Below are 21,921 nucleotides of genomic sequence, written 5' to 3'. Positions count from 1 at the left end.
GAGCTCCGGGAGGAGGTGGCGCTCGCCTAGGCTCCGGGACACAGGGCCGGAACGCCTCCTAGTCTCGGCTTCCCCGGGGATCGGGAGGGCTCAATCGGGGAGCGGCAGCCCCCAAGAGGCAGCGGGGGTACGGCTAGGGCCGGTCCCCGGTTGCTCCAGATCCCCAGGGCTGGGTTCGCACGTGCCTACTCAGGCCTGAGCAGCAAGCGCCGGAGAACAGCACGGGAGCACCCAGCGTTGTCCAGCTGGGTCAGGCTCGCCGCTACTCTCCTTAGGGGCCTAGCGTTTCGGATCCCCAGGCTGAGGTCGGGCTTTAAAGAGGCCATCTGTTGTCTTCTTCCCAGGAGTGACTCTTCCCTGAGCCCAGCAAACAGAGGGCAAGGGGAGCAGCGTTCTGGGCCTGGCTGCGCTGCCCTAGGGCAAACTCCCGGTCCTGACCCCCTTGACCTTTTTTGCCTTAGGGCGCTCCCTGGTGCCCAGGGCTTGTTCCCCAGCCCAGCACTGAACACAAACGGAAACTCACTCTGCTCCGCTCCGAGGCGGGAGCAGAGCCAAAGGGCCTGCACAGACTCCTGGCCCTGTAGGTTCTTACCTTTTGGCTCCGTTAGGTCCCAGATCTGTTATTCTAGCTTTGGCTCACCAAACACTGCTTCCGGATGGCGGTATCAGGTGATTCTAGGCTCTGTCTGTCCCGCCCAAAGAACTGGTTGGGACAACTGTTGAACAGGTAAACACAACTTTTTCTTTAGTAAAGGTAGCAAAAGGGGGAAGTGAAGAAAAGAGAAAAAAAGAGAGAGAGAAAAGAGTGAAGAAAACGAAGAACAAGAAGAGATTCGTCCCGCAAGCAGGATGAGCTACTGCGGAAAGGAAGATCTCAGTGGCGGGAAGTCGATGGCTGCAGTCTTTTATAAGCCTTCAGATCCCGTCAGTCAGAAGTTGCTCTGCCCAGGTATCAGTGGCTTGAATGACAGGTTGTATCTTGTTTAGCCTCTGTTCCGGATATTTGTTAGTTGACAGGTTACACCCTGTCTTCCAGCCACCCTGCCATGCCCTAATCTTATGCCTCAGTACTGAGGTTAAGGGAGAAGGGTCAGATCGGGCATTGAAGAGGAAGATAATTCCTATGGCACCCTAACCTTTCCTCTCAGAGAGCATCTTGATCCAGGTGTGATGGTTCATGGCTGTAATCCCAGCGCTTGGGAGGCTGAGGCATTGTTTTTCTTCTTTATGAACTAATGTTCATGGGTTTTTGTTTTTATTGGTACCAGAGATTGAACTCCGGCCTTTGCACTTGAGAGGCAGGCGCCAGAACCACTGAGCTAAATCCCTGGCCCTGTTCATAGGGGTTTTTTTTTGGGGGGGTGTCCTTTTTTCTGTTTATTTCGTTTTATTTTCTTAACTTATAATGATCTTTGCATAGTACCAAATTAATTAAAGTTGGTAGTCACAGATCAATCCTCTTAGTGCAAAGCACTGTGCCAAGTGCTATATATATATATATATATATTTTTTTTTTTATTTACCTTGTCAACAGTTTATCTCAACAACTTTATGATGTAGGATTATTATGCCCTTTTCTAGGCAGGAAACAGTGCAAAAAGAATTAAGTAACTTGTCCCAAGGGACATAGTAAGTGATGAAGCTAGGATTTGGAAGATAGTCTGCCAGCTCCAAAACCTGCTGACTTGTTAACAAAAACTTTATTTCCTCTGCAGTAACCCTTCTGTGTGTCATGCCAGTTGCAAATGTTTTCCCAGTCTGTTCTTTGCCCTTTAATTTCATGTATCTTATTTCCTTAGTGTAGAAGATTATATATACTTTTATCAACTCAGATAGTTTTCTTTATGAAAACTATATACACAGGAGGCAATATAAGAAACTCATGTTTGTAGCAGCACAGTTTGTAATAGCTAAAGCTTGGTAACAGCCCAATTGCCCATCAACTGGAGAATGGATAAAGAAAATGTGGATTTTTTTTATAAAATGGAGTACTGCTCAGCCGTAAAGAATGAGAAATTAGAGTCATTTATAGCTAAATGGATGCACATTGAGGACACACTCAAGTGAAATAAATAGGGCACACGTGTAAATACAAAATAATTTCTCTGGTATGAGAAACTGAAAGTAAATAAGGATTAAAATTAATAATTTAAAATGTGAAATAGGAAGAAAATGTCCAATGGAGTAGGAGAAGGGTGAGGGGTAGGGGAAAGGAAAGAAGGAAAGGAAAATATCTGAGATAAGAAATAAATGGAGGGCTGGGGGGTTTGCTCAGTAAAGTGCAAGGACCTGAGTTCAATCCCTGGTACCAAAAAAAAAAAAAAGAAAAAGAAAAGAAATGGAAACAAAGCCTTTGTAAATAGGGAGGGGTGGAGGTGTTGAAGGGAGGTCAGAGGACAGGGGAAAAAAATAAATAAGAACCAAAATACATCATGTAAAGGTACAAGTTCCCAATGATGAATGTAAATGTATTGTATACCTAAAATGTACCAATAAAAGAATATAAGAGAAAAAGCTTACATGACCTTTTATTATCTTCACAACTTAAATTTGCTCCTATTTTGTAATTCTGAGTCATAAGGTCTTTGATTGATAAAAGTAAGTGGGAATGAAAATATTTTCGTTATATATTTACTTCTCACATTAAACAATTTTTTCTTTTCCATAAATTTTGACTTTTATCCTTTCTCACTATATTTTGCTTTGGTAACTGTGGCTTATTTCAGAAAAAAATCATTTTTAATAAAAATTTTAAAAATTAAAAATTAATAAGAATTAGACAAATTTAAAAAAAGAAACTAGGTACCAGAACTCTTTGGAGTCAGCTTGCTTGAATTCATGTCTTGACTTTACAACATACTAGCATGGGCAAGTTTCTCACCCTCTCTGTGCCTCAGATGCCACACTTTTATTTTTTATTTTATTTTTTAATTTATTCTGGTTTTTGGAGACACATCTTACTATGTAGCCCAGGCTAGTCTCAAACTCGAGATCCTTTTGTCTCAGCCTCAGGAGTACTGGGATTACAGGCATATACCACCATACTTTGCCATATTCTACCTCCTTTTAATTTTTTTTTTTTTTTTTTTTTTTTTTTTTTTTTGTACCGGGTATTGAATTCAGGTCCTTGCTCTTGCAAGGCAGGCGGTGGAAACACTGAGCTAAATCCCTGGTCCTGTTTTTTGTTTTCTGAGACAGGGTCTTGCCGTGTAGTTCAGGCTGTCATTGAACTCACTATGTAGTCCAGGCTATTCTACCCTTTTAAAATGAAGACAATTGAGCCAGGCGTGGTGGTGCATGCTTGTAATCCCAGCACTCGGGAGGCTGAGGCAGGAGGATTGCTGTGAGTTTGAGACCAGCCTGGGCTGAGTTTGAGACCAGCCTGGGCTACATAGTGAGTTCCAGGTTAGTCTCAACTACATAATGAGACCCTGTCTCAAAAAACCATTAAAGAATAAATAAATAAATAAATAAAATGAAGACAATTACAATGCGTCCCTCACAAAGGATTGTGACAAAATAACTCATGAAAAACTTTTAAAGTGATGCCTATACATGGTTATTAATGTTAGTTATTATAGAATTCTTAAACTCCTTTCTCATATAGACTAGATAAATGATTTTTTTGGTAATTTCATTATTTCATTCTTGTGACTCTAATCTGTCCGAAATTTACTCTTACATAGCAGATATTTTGTGTTTATCCTGTTTCTGTTTTTAATTACGTATCCTCTTACCATTGATTTGAATGCTAATTTTTTCATGCTTCCTACTGTATGTTAAATGTTTATCATTATTATTACTATTTTGCGGTACCAGGGTTCAAACTCAGTACCTTGTGCCAGGCAAGCACAGCACCACTGAGCTACATCCCCATCCCCTATATGCTAAATTTTTATGTATAAAAATTCCTTGGTGCTGGGGGTGTAGCTCAGTGATAGAATGCACTGGGGATGGAACCCAAGGTCTTCACACTGAGCTACATCCCCAGCCCTTTATTTATTTATTCATTTATCTATTTTGAAGCAGAGTTTCCCTAAGTCACTGAGTTGCAAAGGCTGGCTTAAACTTGTGATCCTCCTGCATCATCCTCTCAGAGTCCATATTGTTTTCCATATTTTAAAAAAAGGTGGGGGGCTAGGGTTGTGGCTCAGTGGTAAGTTGTGCACTTAGCATGCACAAAGCCCTGGGTTCGATCTTCACCTCTAACAAAAGAAATTAAAAAGGGATAGTCTGAACAATGCTCGCAGTTTTTTTCTTGTTGTATAACATGTGTAATATAATATGGGACAAACGTCTCTATGCCTCAGTGGAGTGTCACACTCCTTCCTAAGTGTAGATCTACTAAAACATTTTCTTCTTTGGATGTTCAATCTCATGAAATATCTCTGAGAATCCTTCAGTGTGAAGGCTTTTGCTGCCATTGCTTCCTCTGGGACATCCTTCTATCACCGCTGCCTTCCTGATTAATGTAAGTATAAAGTCACTTTTACCAAATTCCTCTGGCTACATATGTATGGTCTCTCATGACAGCAGAGTCAGCATTACCATTTCTAAGATTCTATGTTCAATTTTCATTTAAGTTCTGGGATTATCATTTTTCATTTCTTTGTTCCCTTTCATTTTATTGATCAAATCTCTCTTTTGATTATCTGTTTTTATAAAATGTCATGTGATTTATAACTGGGAGACAAGGAAACGGCCATACCCTTTGCACTCTGTGTATAAACTGAATAAAAGATGTACTGCAACAACTACCAGCAGACTTTGGGAGAGATGGTAGCCCCTCAAAGTTGATTTTAACAATATTTGATAGTATTCTCAGTGCTTTTTTTGTGGGGGTACCACAGATTGAACTCAGGACCTTGTGCTTGCAAGGCAGGCATGGCACCACTGAGCTAAATCCCTGACCCATATTCTTGTTGCTTTTATGGAAGAGAGAATTTTTGGAAGACATACAAGTATATTCCACCATTTCTATGAGTCAATTGTTCCTTTTGCTTCTAAATTTGTTAGAAACGAAAGTTTTCAAAGATTTAAATGAAATACAAATGCCACTTTTCAATAGCCTCAAAGACTTCACAGCTGTCACTATGGTGATTTTTCTGCCACTTCCTCCTGCGTATCTTTTGTCATTGCTGAGACAAAATACCCAAAGTTAAAAGAGGAAAGGTTTAGTTAGCCTACAGATTGTAGAGATTTCAGTCCATAGTTGGCTACCTCCAAGGCAGGGTGGCATGGCAGAGGGGCATCACAGAGGAGAAACAGTACATGGCAGGCAGAAAGCAGCAAGCAGCAAACAAGAAGCAACAAGCAATGATGATCTTTCTGTCCTTTATATCCTATCCAGGTTACCCACCCTTAGGGCAGGTAGTGCTCACACCCAGGTGGGCCTTCCCATTATCCACTCCTAGAACAATGCCACACCAATCAGTGAGTAATCATACACCCTTCATCCCAACATCACACACTCTGGATCCAGCCACCTCTGAAAAGCCCCACCTATGACCACATGAGGCTTTGGGGGGACATCTGGATACAAGCCATATCACTGCCCAACTTTTTCTTATTCCAAAAGTACTTATCTTTACCTTCTTTGAAATACATCCCACCTATCTCTGTTAGAGCATAAGCTCTATCAAGGCTAAATTTTTATTTTGTTCAGAAATGTATCCTAAAACTGTCTTCTATAAGAATAATGGAGGCAAGGTAAAATTTCAGGCAGACACTATTAGTGGGCACTACATAGCTGCTGAATGAATAAATAAACTATGGCCTGAAAAACATACTTTCTAGGGCCAGGGATTTCACTCAGTGGTTCCACTGTCTGCCTCACAAGCACAAGGACCCAAGTTCAAACCCCGATACCAAAAAGAAAAAACATACTCTCTGGTTTAAAAACAAGAGAAAATCAGGCACCTGAAAATTGTTTTCAGCAAAAGAGAAAAAACCAGTTGGGCATGATGGCACATGTCTGTAATCCCAGACCTTGGTAGGTTGAGGCAGGAGGAGTGCCGTGAGTTCGAGGCCAGGCTATGCCACATAGTGAGTTAAAAGCCAGCCTGAATTACAATGGAAGACCCTGTCTCAAAAAACAACAAAACAAAAAAGAGAAGAATCTCTTCTACTAATTAAATAACTTATTTGCAAAACTGTCCCATCAGCTTAGAACATGAATTTCTAGATGCTTGACATTTAAAACCACCAATGATGAAAATTCTGCGTGCTTGAAAAGAAATATTGAAGTCATAAGTGATACAGTTTTCTTCCAAGCTTTTATATTAAACAATGTTGTGGCATTTACTCTCTAATTTATCATTAATCTATTAGACAGTCACCGGGCTCTTGTATAAAAATAAAGTGCAAGTATTTTAGGACCTACAGTTGCCAAAGTAGAATCACTTTTTTCATTCTTTCACTCAGCACTTTAAAAACAATAATTCCCTAACCCACTGTCAAGTCCACAGCCAAATGGAATAGATGAATATTATGAGGTAGCCAGCAAATTCCCAGAGGGAGAGCTCTAGCAGACAGTGGGAAGAATATCTGTGGGCCAAGGCTCTGCTTTTGAAAGGTTCTTTTGTCTCCCACAGTTCAGAATTTGAGCTTCTTAACCCATCCTCCCCCACTTCACATGTATGTGTGCGCACGCAGCCACACAGCACACAGCCAGACACACACACACACACACACACACACACACACACACACACGGAACAGAATACAAACATCATAGGGAACATCCTGTATTTAATAAGCATTTATTAAGTACTTACTGTGTACTTGACAAATAATAAATAAAAGGCACAAGACTGGGCACAAGGGATAATAATATGGATTGAAAATAATATGGATTGAGGCAGTGAAGAGGAAACTTCAGGAAAAGATATGTCAGTGACCTAGGCAATCAGCCTCATTTTCCCGCCACCAAATGGGAGGTCAAGAGAAAATTTCAAAGAATTCAGTATATTCACTATTATTTTCTTAGTACATGAGGTCCTGTGCTACATCATGGGAAAAGAGGATCAAATAAAATATATCCCTTATCCTCAAAGGCCTCCCACTATGACGGAGGACATGAAAAAGGAGACAAGAGTCCTATAGGGAGGTGCCATGGTAGTGTCTAAGTAGGGATGCAGTACGAGCCAGGAGAAAGAACTCCACATGGAAGCAGCTCTGACGAGTTCTCCATGGACCCTTTGGGATCCCTACAGCCCTTTCAGGCAATGTGCAGGTCACAACTATTCACCTAACAAGACTAAAACATGTGCTACCTTTTCCATCACAGTAGTATTTGCACTGAGAGCATAAAAGCTATTGTGGATTAAACTGCTGGTGCTCTAGTTATCATGAATCAAAGCAGTGGCACCAAACTACTAATTGTCATATTCTTCCCTGCTGCATAGTCACAATAAAAATCTTTAAATGTTTAGGACCTTTGATAAAGGAATACATTAATATTACTTTATTATATCTTAGCCCTTGAGTATGTCTTCCAAATACTTTGTGCAATGAAACTGGAAATGCTTGTAATATTTCCATGCATACAAAAGAAATATAATGGTAAACTCTAGGAAAAGCTCCTCTATGATCATTTAAGTCGCAATTTGATCTTTCTTTCTTTCTTCCTTTCTTCCTTTCTTTCTTCTGAGACAAGGTCTTTCTACTGGCTGGTTTTGAACTCACTATGTAACCCTAGCTGGCCATGAATTCATAGCAATCTTCCTGCCTCAGCCGTCTGAGTGCTGGGATTATAGGTATGCCCAGCACGAATGTGATTTTTAGTACTACATAAATAAGTCGGCTTCATCTACATAACTCAGGGAACCAATATTTTACAAATGATCAATATATCAAGTTGCAAAATTATACATGAATAAAATGTCCATTTAAACCAAGTAAAGTAGCACATGCCTATATACCAGCACTCAACCAAAAGAGGAGGATTACAAGTTCAAGCCCAACCTAAAGCAATGTAGCAACTTGGCAAGACTCTGTTGCAAAAAAAAAAAAAAAGTCTATTATTGTAAGAGAGTACAAAATACTAATTCATATAATCAATGTTAGATTCTACATGCAACTAAACTTTTTATTCATTTATTTTTGCAGTACTGGAAATTGAACCCTAGGCCTTAACGGTGAGCTACATCTCCAGCCCTTTTTTATTTTGAGACAGGCTCTTGCTAAATTGCCTGGGCTGGGCTTGAATTTAGAATCCTCCTGCCTCAGCCTCCCAGAATGCTGGGATCACAGGTATGTGCACCACTATGGTTGGCTTGTTCTTACTTTAAAACTAGTTCTTACCTCAAACATGCTGTAAGGGCTAGGAGTATAGCTATGAACAAGGCCCTGGGTTTGATTTGCCTTGCAAAAATCAAAACGAGGGCCAGGGATTTAGCTCAGTGGCTCTGCGCCTGCCTCAGAAGTGCAAGGTCCTGAGTTAGATCTCCAGTACCAAAACGACGACAACAACAACAAAAAGATATAATGTAATTCCCAAGACTTGTGCTTGCTTGACCTAATACCGAGGAAAGAGAATCTGAGGAAAGAGAGTAATCAGGTTTTAGAATTCCGGTGGCTAAGTCACTCACTTCATAGCTCTCCTTACCAACACATTCTGTGTATTTGAATTAAAATGAGTAAAAATAGAAAAAAAAATAAAATGAGTAAAAATAGTAATTCAGTAACTTATCACCAGTGTACTAAAGTAAAGGAGAGGCAAGAATAGGCTGGTTTTATAGTTATGAGCCTAAGGGAGTTTTTGTTTTGTTTTGCTTTTAGCAGATCTAAGCTGAACTCCTTTTATCTGAATGTCTGGGGAAAATTACAAGCCTTGTCTTTCTCATTGACTGCTGTATGCCCAGCACCTAATATCTAAGGCATTGCTTGTCACATATTAAGCACTCAATAAAGATTGAAGTCAGTAAAATCAAATTCCTTTTATTTTATTACAGAAGTCAGACTCTGCCTCCTAACTGGCAGGAATTAAAGCAATTCAGGGTTTAAGAGATGAAAAGGAAAAATAGTTTTCATAAAATTGGGAAATTGTGCCAGGCATGGTGGCGCTTGCCTGTAATCCCAGTGCTTGGGAGGCTGAGGCATTGAACTCACAGTGAGTTCATTGTCAGTCTAGGCTACAAAGTGAGTTCAAGGCCAGACTGAATTACAGAGTAAGACTTTGTTTCACACACACACACACACACACACACACACACACAAGGAAATTACAGGAATGTGTGGGAACAAGAGAATAGGAAAGAATAGCCATTGCTTCTGTTATCTACTGCAGTTTAACAAATCATTAAAAATTAGAACAATTATTTCATTATCTAACAGTTATGATTTTTGTGTGCGTGTCTGTGTTACTTTTTTGTTTTTTCACTGCTATATCTCAAAATTGTGAGATTTGTCTAGACTCGGGTGTTTGGGGGATCTCAGGCAATTTCAGCTTCTTCAGTGGGTCTCCTTACCTGTTTTCAAGGAGTTGTCAATACAGCCACAAAGTGATCTCTTAAACCATGTCATATTGTGTTTCTTTGCTCAGAAATTTCTGGTTGCTTTTTTAAACCTGTTCACAGCAAAATGCAAAGTCTTTACAATAGTCTACAAACCACATAAGATTTGAATTCGCCACTCTTTCCCCATTGCCTTTCTGATCTCTGCCACTATTCATTCCCCAACTGGCTTACTTCAGTCTCACTGGCCTCCTTATTTGTTGTTGTTTGCTTGTTTTGTTTGTTTTGCGGTACCAGGGATCTAACTCAGGACCTTGCTCTTGCAAGTCAATCTCTTACCCATCAGGCTCTCTTCAAACCATTGCCGTTGTCATTGTGGTGCACAACTGTAATCCCAGCACTTGGGAGGCTGAGGCAAGAGGAACGTGAGTTCCGGGTCAGCCTGGACTTAGTGAAATCTCCTCTCAAAACAAAAACGAAAACATTGCTCAGTGTCGCCTGCTCTGCGGGGCCTTAAATACCTCTCCCTTACTGTTTGGATGGCAAAATTAGCGGGAGCAGCCATGTTTGATGTGTTATACACAGGATGCTAGTTCCTGATCTGCAAGGGAATTGCATGATTTTTTCCCCCACTGGCTAAACAAAATTTGGGACACCCAAGGAGCTTTATTTTGAGAGTGGCAGTTGCGACCAGGTCCTAGAATGGAAACTTCCTGAGGGAAGAGGCTGTGACTTGTTCTGTCTGTATATCTAGCAGCCAGTACTGGGGGGATAGTAGGCTTTGGTGATTTGTGAATGTACAAAGGATTAGAATTGGCAAAACCCCAATCCCTAGTATCGGACAGGAAACTGAAGCGCTCCTTTCCGTCGGAACCCGCCGGCTGCGCGCTGTGCTCGTCTACTATCATCTGTCACTCGGCACTCCTCCCTTCTCAGTGGGTCTGCCCAGAGCATTCCATCGATCCGTTCGGCCATCCCGCGCCTGCGCCTTTGGGTTGTGAGTCAGCGGCGGCGTGGAGAGCGCCGGGAGCTTGGCTACCCGCCTGGAGCTGAGGTGAAGCGGTGGCTTTTGTCTGCCGGGCCGCGCGCAAGCTGGGTGATTCGGTTGAGCAGCGCGGTGGATGCTGGAGGGCCCTCCGCTTCTGAGGGAGGCGAGCCGGCGGAATTGGGCGAAGGTAGACCGTAGAGAGTAAGCGAGGATGCTGAACCCTGAAATTGCCAGCTCGAGTCCCTTTCGACCCGCCCATGGGAGCCCAAGCGTTCAAATTAGAAGGGAAACTGGGGAGAATCGATCCGACTACCCTGTGCAGCGATGGAGAAACTTGAGTTTCGGGGAGGGGAGGTTCTTCTCGAAGTTTGAGCCAGGGAGCACCAAACTTGGCACCAGACGCCTTAAGCACGGTGACTGCACTCTTCCCACGCCTCACCTCTTCACTCCTTTATCAAATCTATCTTTAGTTGTTTGGATGTAGAGCAGTGAAATAACAAGAAGAAACACAATTAGGTCCCTTCTTTTAGGCAGCACTCAGTGGGACGCCGTGCTCAGGCTTACCTATTTACACCTGGAGAAGGCACTGGGTGCCGTGGGGCGCGTATGAGAACCAAGAGCATCCCTCTGAACCTTGGAAGGTTAGCTCATTGCTTTGATTCCCATCACCCAGAGTCATGGCATTAACATCGACACGTTTGACAGTTTGCCTGGTATCATGGTTAGTTAAGTTCATAACGATTCTTGCTTCCTAGGTTGCCTTCTTCACCTAGAACTCATTTAGGCAGGAACTTCAGACCCTAGCGACCTAGGTTCTTGATGGCTCCCTGCATATCTTTGAGCTTGGCTCTTTCATGGGTTCTTGGGAGGTTCACAGATTCTCATTCCACAAATACTGAGTACATCACATCTGACAAGGAGTACAGTGATGATAACGTATAACCTCTGCCTTCAGTAAACATTGAGTGTCACATGTAGGCATTTAAACATCTATATGCAACATGATAGAGTGGAAGTACATAGGGAAAAGGAGTCCATCGTGCAGAAATGTGGGAAGAGCTAGGAAAGGTTTGGTAGCTAAGATGATTGGGCGGGGGGGTTATTGAGGGATTAGTTGAACCCAGGATCTTCACAATGAGCTACATCCCCAATCCTTTTGATAATTTTACATGGGCACATGCACACACACACACACACGTAGTATTTTAAGACAGTTTTGCTGAGTTGCTAAACTGCTCCTGCTGAGGTTGAACTTGTGATCCTCCTGCCTCAGTGTCCCAGAGTGCTGGTATTACTGCCTAGTGACAAGGTGATTCTTGAAATGAGTCTTAAAAGTTTAATAATTGAGCTGGGGATTTAGCTCAGTGGTGCTGCCGCCTGCCTCACAAGCTCAAGTTCCTGAGTTCAATCCCTAATACCAAAAAAGAAAAAAAATTTTAATAATTGATTACTAGGCATAGGAGAAAGGCAACCTAGGAATCAAGAATAGTGTGCAGCTGGGCACGGTCATATGCACCTATACTTCCAGGTGCTTCAGATGCTGAGGCAGGAGGATCACTGGAGCCCAGGAGTTTGAGGTTATAGTGTGCTATGCCCTTAGGCTGTCTATGCTAAGTTCAGCATGGATATTTTGCTCCTAAGGAGCAGGTTACCACCACACTGCATGTGCTGATCAGTGGGGTCATGCCTATGAATAGCCACTGCACTTCAGCCTGGGCAACTCTATGAGACTCTCATTTTTTTTTTTTTTTTTTTAATTTTGAGACAGGTCTTGCCATATAGTCCCTGCTAGCCATGAACTTACTGTGTAGCCCAGGCTGGCCTTGAACTTGCAATCCCCTGCCTCAGCCTTCCTGGGATTACAGATGTGCACCACTGTGCCCTCAGCTTCAAGACCCTGTTTTTAAAAAAAAAAAAACTGTAATAATCAGAAAATGAAACAGCGTGGTTCCATTGGTATAGAAGGCTTTCCATGATCCAGCTTCTGTCTAATAATATTAAACATTTATATAGTGGTTATGAGGGGGTGGGTATCATTTTGTGGGCTTTATGTAGAATAGCTCTGTGTGTGTGTGTGTGTGTGCGTGTATGCATGTGTGCGTGCCTGCACATGCTAGGCAAGTGTACTACCACAGAGCTGCACCCCAGCCCTCGTTTAATATTAACAACTCAATGAAGTAGATACCACAATTATTCCTCTTATAAAATGAAAAAAATTGAGGCATAAAAAAGTTATGTAGCTTGCCCTAGTTCACATAGCCAATAAATGGTAGTTAGAATTCATGCACAAGCAGCCTGGCTTCAGGATCTCTGAGTTTAACCACCAAGCTGCCTTCATAAAACTAATGGTGTTGAGTTTTAAATGTCAAGCTTCTGGTAAAATCACCTGTGAGGGCAGAGCCAGAACTCAGACTCAGTCTTATAATTGATAAGGGTCCAATGTTCTTTTCATATAACATCAAATGTGATAGGAGTTAAATAATCCCAAAGTGAAGGTTAAATTCCAATCTGAGGCAGTGCTTGGTAAAATTAAATGACCATATCTTTAAATTTTGGAAGTTATGCAAGAGCTTTCACTTTGCACCGTAAGTATAGTGGATGTTAGGAGCTGTAGTTGTTTGTTTTGAGCAGGGACTCACCATGTAGTTCAGGCAGGGGTTGAACTCACTGAGCAGCCCAGGTTGACCTTGATGTCAGGATCCTTCTGCCTCAGCTCTGGAGTGTTGAGATTATAAATATGTGCCTCCACACCTGGCTGAGTGCTATAGTTTAGATACTGATGTGTGATGACCAGGACCAATTATTATGGAAAAGGTGCAACAGTATTTGCCAATTTGGTGTTAGATTTTCCTCTGACAAATGTATTAAAATGACTCTATCATTTGTTATAAATCAAAGAAGAGTGCTTTCAGTTTAAATCAGCAAGGATTTATGACCTTTCACTGTGCCTCTGTTCTGTGGTAACTACTGTAAAGAGATTTTTTTTTCAAGGCCAAATATGTTTTTATTTTTGCTTTAAAAAAAGGAATTAATAATTTGGAATGTTTCTGTAATTGGGTTTGTAAATCCTATGTTTAGATATTAAATTACATTTGTGTTTGTGGTGATACCTTTCACAATTAGGGATAATGAGAAGACTAAAGCAGATGGCTGAATCATTGGAGGAGTCTTAAGTCAATTTTATACTTTTCAGACACCTAATGTCCTTGTTTCTGCTATGTCAATTTTTTAATGTTTTTAAGGAATAAGAATTCACATATTAGAAATCCACTTTGTAAACTTTTACTTCTTCACAGTGAATTTGAGCTTTACCTTCCTGTAAAACTGTTCTCTTTGCTAGCAAGACCCTGATGTTTCCTTTGGCCTACACCCCAAGTACCTTGGATATATCACTGACATGACATTAATGATAGTACTGTATACTGTAATTATTAAAGTTGTCTTCTCTTAATAGTGAACAACTGAAGGGCAAGGGCCACGTTTTTTTCACTTATATCCTCCCTACTTTTACTAAGGATGAATTTGAGAACCTGTGTTGGTCAGAGAATGTGGTAAAGATGTTTATACTGAAGCAAAGTTTTTCCTACTTTGGCAACTGAAGTTGGAATTGCTGCATCTGCTATAAGTGGGTTTAGTAATATAAATAAAAATGGGTTTTCTGGCGCTGGCCTTGCAAGTGCAAGGGCCCAGGTTTGATCCCCAGTACCAAAAAGTTTTTTAAAAAAGAAAAGTTTAATACTGTGTCTTTTGATTTTTGTTACATTGTTTTTCCTGTTAATTGTTTTCTGTACTTGCAGTTTATAAAAATGGAATTTCAAGCAGTAGTGATGGCAGTTGGTGGGGGATCTCGGATGACGGACCTGACTTCCAGCATTCCCAAAGCTTTGCTTCCAGTTGGGAACAAACCTTTAATTTGGTACCCATTGAACCTGCTTGAGCGTGTTGGATTTGAAGGTGAGCTATGATAATGAGATGTGCTTATAAAATTTTTAGGGTGTTTGATCCCAGTAATTTGTCAGCATTATGAGAGTAAAACAGGATGAATGAGAGGGGACTGGCACATAGACTAAATTAGGAACGTAGGAGTACTCTGTCACTATGTACAGATAAGGGCTGAGAAAATAGTGCTAGTGCTGTTATAGAGCTGATCTCCATAATAATCCAACATGAACTTTATAAGGATATCAAATCTAAGTGCCTCATAATTGATACTTGCTGAGAATGTACTATATGCTAGATAATATATTAAGCATGGGATTACAGAATTAAAAAAACATCTCAGGCTTTGACTTCCAGAACCTTAAAGTCTAGAGGGAAGTTCTCTAGTTTTCACTTGAGTGGCTAAATAGATGATGTTGTAGTAGTCTGATGACTTTGGTGTTGAGAGATATATTTTATTTTTGTTTTTTGAGGCAGGGTCTCACTATGTAGTTCAGGCTGGCCTTGAACTCATTATGTAGCCCAGGCTGGCCTCACATTTGCAGCAATCCTCCTGCCTCACCCTTCTGAGTGCTGGGATTATAGATGTGTGCCACCATGCCTCACCAAGAGATATATTTTAGATGACCAGGGATTTAGCTCACTGGCACCGTGCCTGCCTCGCAAGTGCAAGGTCCTGAGTTTGATCCCTGTACCAAGGGGAAAAAAAAAAGATGTATTTTTGAACTTCCTTTTTAGAGTTTAATCTCACAGAAGAAGGAGAGATTATGATATACCTTCATACACCTTAAAGTGTATTTTATATACTTTATAATATCTCACTTTGCTTTAGTTATTCTTCATGGATTTGTCATCTGTAACTTCTGCTTTTACAGTATCTTTAGTTCATACTTGGGAATTGCCTTTTGTGGTATATTTATTATCTACTACATGGAATTTTTTTCTCATTGGGGCTCACTCAGGATTGGGGGGCTCCTAAATGTTGGACTCTGAAGTTTAATAGCTGAGCCTGTGTTCTTCATTCTTATTGTTAATAGTTTTGTAGGTTTTGTCTCCTTTTGTCATGCAGAAGAATTTTTGGTATTTTGAGACAGGGTCTTGCTATGTAGCCAGAGTTACCCTCAGATTTTTGGTAATCCTCATGCCTCAGCTTCCCACGTCCTGAGATTACTGATATGTACCACCATACCTGACCCAAGCAGAAGAATCCTGGTCTAGTTAGTAGATTGGACTACATTTGCAATTACTGACTTGACTTTAGTGTACCTACAGTGCCCTCTCCGACGTGTGGAAATGTCACCTTCTCTTCAGAATCCCTAACATCATTATTCACTGTTCCTCTGTGCTTCCATTATGCTTCATTTCTCTATCTTAACACCTCTCAAGGACTGTTTTATACTGTAGTCAATAGCATGGGAGACTGTGATCTCCCTAAGAGCAGGGACTGTACCCAATTAATCTTTGTAATATCAGCATTTTACATCCAGTTTATAGTAGAGAAATTTTTGTCAAACTCCAGTGTGTGCCCTACTTCTATGAAGTCTTCCTTAGCTAATCATTTCCTTGTCTAATATCACCATGTTATGTATCTTGAATATAGAAACCATATTCTCTTCTGAATTCTCTGATTATTTTTCCTTTATATATTACATATATTAGTATTTGTTGGATGAATTAGTGACCAAATTGGAAAGAGGAAGGAAGAAGGAAGGAAGGAAAGTTAAATGATTTGAAAGAGAAAATAGAAAAGAAAAAGTGACTGCAGTGAAAGGGAGAGATAATTATGATCTGGTGCACAATCATTGAATAAATGGGAATTCTTAGAGAGAGGCTTAAATCAGAATTCAGAGCCGGGCGTGGTGGTGCATGCCTGTAATCCCAGCACTCGGGAGGCTGAGGCAGGAGGATCGCTGTGAGTTTGAGACCAGCCTGGGATACATAGTGAGTTCCAGGTCATTCTCAACTGCATAGTGAGATCCTGTCTCAAAAAAACCAAACAAACAAACAAACAAAAAAGAATTCAGATTTAGTGACATTATTTCACTGGAGATCCATGGCAAAACCCCAGGTTTTCTGACTTTAGTTGGTAGCTAAATGGATAAAATTAAAATATTTATTGGAAATTCACCTTGTTTAGGTTTCTTGTTGTCCACAGTAGTAGGAGGGTGGAAATAGGAGGGGAAGGGGATGAAACAGTAGTTGCTACTTGATAGGAAGGAGTGATAACCCTTTTGCTCATACCAAATGAAGATTTAAAATGTGATTCCATTTGTATGTTTTATGGAATGGCCTTATGAATTCTTTATATCCACAAAAAAATGTTGTGTAAAATATTAGTGTAGATGCTAATTGTATAGACCTGAGTTTTCTTTGTACCATTGATTTACTAGTTGTATCATCCTGAGTAGAGATGGTGTGTTTTGATCCAAAATTCTGCATTTTTTAACATCTAATTTATTTATTTTTATAACTACGTGTTTACAATACATAATACATTTGTCATGGGGAGTAGGTACAAGTACATGATACGTCTTAATTCATTTTTTTCATTCCCTTCCTCTCCTGTTTCCACCCTCCTACTATCTCTCAGTCCCCTTACCTTTTGCAAAAGATCTATCTCCCTATTTCCTATTATTTATCTTATTTTGTTATATATATGTATATGTATATGTATATATATACATATACATATACATATATATATATTTTGGTCTTTTCATATAAGAGAAACGATGCAGAATTTAAACTTGTGCATCTCATTTATTTTACTTAACATTATGGTCTCAAGGTGCATCCATTTTCTAACAAATGACTCAAATTTATCCTTCATTATGGCAGAGTAATACTCCATTATGTATAAATGCATTTTTATCCATTTTCTTTATCCATTCATCTGTTGATGGACAGCTAGGCCGCTTTCATGATTTAGCTATTATGAGTTGTGCTACTATAAACATGAGTTATTTAAGCATGTGTATTTTGATTTATTTCACTTAAGAGTATGGTCTCAAGATGCATCTATTTAACTATAAATGTCTCAAACTCATCCTTCTTTGTGGCAGAGTAGTACTCCACTGTATAAAAAAACAATATCTTCTTTATCCATTTGTTGGTGGATGGGCATTTGGGCTATTTCTAAGATTTAGCTATTACAAATGTGCTGCTTTAAACATGGATGTGCATATATTGCTGTGGTATGATGCTTATAATTCTTTCAGGAAGATACCAAGAAGAGGAATAGCTGAGTCATATAACTCTAGTATTAGTTTTTTGAGAAATCTCCACACTGATTTCCATAGTGGTTGCACTAGTCTACACTGCCACCAACAGTGGAGGATTCCCTTTTTTTTTTTTTTTTTTTTGTATCAGGGATTGAACTCAGGACCTTGTGCTTGCAAGGCAGGCACAGTGCCACTGAGATAAATCCCTTGGCCCAAGAAGGGTTCATTTTTCTCCACAGCCCCTCCAGCATTTGTTGCTGGTTGATTTCTCTTTTTTTTTCATCGAGTTTATTGGTACTTTTTAGATATACAGTACAGTTACATTCATCTTTGGGATCTCAGACCTTTAATGACAGATCTTGGTTCACATTTTTTCCCCATAGCCCTGCCCTCCCTTCATCCCCACCACCTTTCCCTATTTACAAAGACTTTGTTTCCATTTTTTTTCCTTTTCTCATATTTTTTCTTTTCCCATATTTCCTTTCCCCTACCCTTCCAACTTCCTCTACACCGTTAGCCCTTTTCTTCCTATTTCACATTATCAGATATGTAATTTGGATCTTATGCTTTTGGTTTTTCACCCTAGAGAAATTATTCAGTATTTACACATGTGTCCTATTTATTTCACTTAAAAGTCTGGCCTCAGTATGCATCCATTTTCCTATGAGTGACTCTAGTTTCTCATTCTTTATGGCTGACTGGTACTCCATTTTATAGAAAAACCACATCTTTATCCAGTCTCCAATTGATGGGCAATTGGGCTGTTTCCAAGTTTTAGCTATTTCAAACTGTGCTGTTATAAACATGGATGTGCATATATCACTGTGGTATGATTCCTTTAATTCTTTTGGAAAGATACCCAGCAGAGGGATAACTAGGATAAATGGAAGTTCTAATCCTAGTTCTCTGAGGTATCTCCATATTGATTTCCACAATGGTGTACCAGTCTACACTCCCACCAACAGTGGAGAAGGGTTTCTTTCTCCCCACAACCCCGCCAATAGTTGTTATTGGTTGATGATTCCATTTCTTGATAACAGCCATTCTTTCTGAAGTGAGATGGGATCTCAGCATTGTTTTAATTTGTGTCTCTCAAATGACCAATGATGTTGAACATTTTTTCATATATTTATTTTCTGTTTCTATTTTTTCATCTGAGAAGTGTCTTTTCATTTCAGATTCCCATATTTGGATTGGTTCTTTGAGGGGTTTTATATTTTTGAGTTCTTTGTATATTCTAGATATTAATCCTTTGTCTGAGGAACAGCTGGCAATGATTTTTTCCCACACTGTAGGTTGTCTTTGCACTCTGTGGGTGGCTTCTCTTGCTATGCAAAACTTTTTAATAAGATGAAATCCTAGTTGTTGATTCTTTGTGATAATTCCTATGGTACTGAGGTTTTTTTTCATAAAATCTTTGCCTATACCAATGTCTTTAAGAGTTCTACCTAAGCAGATTAAGTGTTTCTGTTTTAATTTTTAGGTCTTTGATCCATTTTTATTTTAGTTTAGTGCATGGTGAAAGATATGGCTCTAGTTTTAATCTTTGGCAAGTAAAAATAACCAGTTTTTCCAGCACCACTTATTGAAGAAACTATCTTTCTTCCAGTAAAGGTGTTTGACTCCTTTGTCAAAAATAAGGTGGCTGAATATGTCTGGAGTTGTTTCTGCATCTTCCACTCTGTTCCACTGATCCTCAGTTCTCTCTCTCTTTTTTTTTTTTTACCAGTACCATGCTGTTTTTAATCATAGTAGCTTTGTAGTATAATTTCAAGTCAGGAATTGTGATGCCCCTGCCTTGCCTTTGTTGCCCAGAGCTACCTTTAATATTCTAGATCTCTTTTAGTTCCAAATAAATTTTAGGACTGTTTTTTCTAAATCTGTGAGATATGCTACTGAAATTTTGATATGGATTGCATTAAATTGGTATAACAATTTTAGAAATACGGCTATTTTCACTATATTAGTTTTTCCTACCCTACCCAAGAACAAGGGATATCTTTCCAAGGGAAGCCTTTTCCTTCCTTCATTAGATTGATTCCTAGGTATTTCATTTTTTTTGGATGCTGTTGTGAAAGTTTTTATTTCCCTAATTTCTCTGTCATTGAGTTTATTTGTTTACAGGAAGGCTGTTGATTTTTGAATGTTGACTTTGTATCCAGCTATACCGCTGAATTTGGTTATTAAATCTAGAAATCTTTTGGTGGAGCTTTTGGGGTTGCCTGTGTAGAGTATCATGTCATCCAAAAATAATGATAATTTAACTTCTTCCTTTCCTATTCTTATTCCTTTTATTTCTTTCTCTTGTCTGATTTCTCTGGCTAATGTTTCCAGAACTATATTGAACAAGAGTGATGACAGTGGACATTCTTGTATTGTTCCTAATGTTTTATCTTTCAAGTTCTGTCTTCTTTGAGCTCACTGAGAAAGTCATCGATGTTTTTTAAAATCTCTTATCATTTTGAATAATTTAGCTGTGTGACTTTTGATTTCCTTCCTTGATGTTCCCATGGAGGGTGAACTTTGGGAGAGTTAGGAGTTTTTGGAGACATTTTGTTGCCTTTTCTTATATTTCTATTGTTGTGGTGTGTATGTGTGTTTGTATATGTTTATGTCCACGTTTGCATACATGCATGCTAAAGGGGCAGGTGCTTATAGTAGAAAATCTTTGTTGCTAGTATGGAGATGTCTTTAATTAGTGTCTGCTTTTCAATGACACACTTTGGGAGTGGCTAACTATAGGCTTTTGCCTCTCTCCTGTGATCCTACCACCTCCATTAATGGAGTGCTGCCATGGCTTGAATCTAGATGTTCCCCAAAGCCTTATGCAGCCATAGGTAGGACTTTTCAGAGGTGACTGCATCTAGTGTATGTGCTGTTGGGATCAAGGTTGAGATGCTAGGATTAAGGGTAAGAGTGCTACCTGCCCTAATGAGGGGGTAGCCCGCATAAGATATAAGAGATAGAGGTTTGTTGCTTGTCCCTTGTTGGCTGTTGTCATGCTGCTGTCTACCTTCTGCATACCTTGCTTTGCCATGGGCTGTTTCTCCTCTGTAATGCCCCTCTGCCATGACACCCTGCCTTAGAGCCAGCCAACTATGAAGTGAAACCTCTACAAACTGTGAGTCAAATAAACATTTGCTCCTTTAACTTTGGGTGTGTGGTATTTTGGCTCAGCAATGAGAAAAAAGAACTAACACAGGGTTGAAGTATAATTGTGTGAGCACCCAATTCTCTGGGAATGGACTGAAGTATTATTAATGACACAAAGTCAATCTATATATTTGCACACAGAGGAAACCTATTAATAACAACAACTATGCCACCCTGGCAATAGGAACTAAACCAGCAACAATATAAGTATCAAAAATATACTGGATGGGCCAGGGATTTAGTGGTCCCAAGCCTGCCTTGCAAACACAAGGTCCTGAGTTCAATCCCCAATACAAAAAAAAAAAAAAAGATATATTGGATATTGATATACCATAATAATAATGTACCACCTTTAACCATAGGAAAAAAGAAATCTGTAATTATTGTGTAAACACTAAGACAAACCAACTTTTAAAATTTTTTGTTTTATTTGTTTTTGGTACCAGGGATCAAATTCAGGACTTTGCATTTTTGAGGCAGGCAGCAGCACCACTGAGCTAAATCCCTGACCCTATTTTTTGACAAACCATATATTGACATACAGTAAATATCTACTAAATACAGCAGTACCTTCGCTAACAATCAACAATAATAAATAATGTAATAGCATAGAATTAACTATATAAAGATTAATAAACCTTAATAGTTTTACTAGTAAAGATAGAGGTGATAGGGAACAGGAGAATGAAAGAAGAAAAATTTGAAAAATCAAGTAATGGAAGATGAGAAGGAAGAGAGAAAAGTAAGATTAAAGATTCTACTAAGGAGTAAAAGAGTAAAAGGTGTGGTGGTGCATACCTGTAAAGCCAACACAAGGTAAAATAAAAGAACAAGAAAAAGTAGAAAATACAAGAATTTTTAAAAGGAAAAAAAAATTTTTTTTAAATCCCTAAACCCCAGGAAACTGATGAAGAAAAAAGAAAAAAGAGTTTTTAAAAAAATCCTCTATTTTTGAATGAGTGGTTTCTTTCTAGGATTGGCAGTTTTGGAATCCAGCAAGTCACACTTTTCTCTAGCTTTATGGTCTGTGGGTCTGTGAGGTACCTCCTTGTTCTAGGGACCACTCTGTCCATTAACCCCAGGCCATGGCAAATGTCCAAGCCATGGAGTGTCGTTGCTCATGTTGATAGATGGGAAAGCAGTCAGACCTCTGATTTGGGCTTAA

General features: G+C 39.6%; 1 protein-coding gene across 4 annotated transcripts in view; it reads left to right on the top strand.

The window, feature by feature from the left end:
- The first annotated feature begins 10,445 nt into the window (after positions 1 to 10,445).
- Eif2b3 (eukaryotic translation initiation factor 2B subunit gamma) overlaps positions 10,446 to 21,921 on the top strand; it is a 119,123-nt gene continuing 107,647 nt past the window's right edge. Inside the window, exons 1-3 of one of the 4 annotated variants that reach the window (XM_010610157.3) lie at positions 10,446 to 10,644; positions 10,974 to 11,084; positions 14,241 to 14,397. In XM_010610157.3, the coding sequence (XP_010608459.1) occupies positions 14,250 to 14,397 (148 nt within the window). In that variant the 5' untranslated portion in view covers positions 10,446 to 10,644; positions 10,974 to 11,084; positions 14,241 to 14,249. The remainder of the gene's footprint in view (positions 10,645 to 10,973; positions 11,085 to 14,240; positions 14,398 to 21,921) is intronic. The other 3 variants (XM_010610158.3, XM_010610155.3, XM_010610156.3) reach the window with 3 other exon arrangements.

Source organism: Fukomys damarensis, unplaced genomic scaffold (assembly GCF_012274545.1).
Source record: "Fukomys damarensis isolate Sample0158 unplaced genomic scaffold, DMR_v1.0_HiC HiC_scaffold_23, whole genome shotgun sequence".
NCBI classification, from domain to species: domain Eukaryota; kingdom Metazoa; phylum Chordata; class Mammalia; order Rodentia; family Bathyergidae; genus Fukomys; species Fukomys damarensis.
This window is presented reverse-complemented; position numbering and strand designations above follow the sequence as displayed.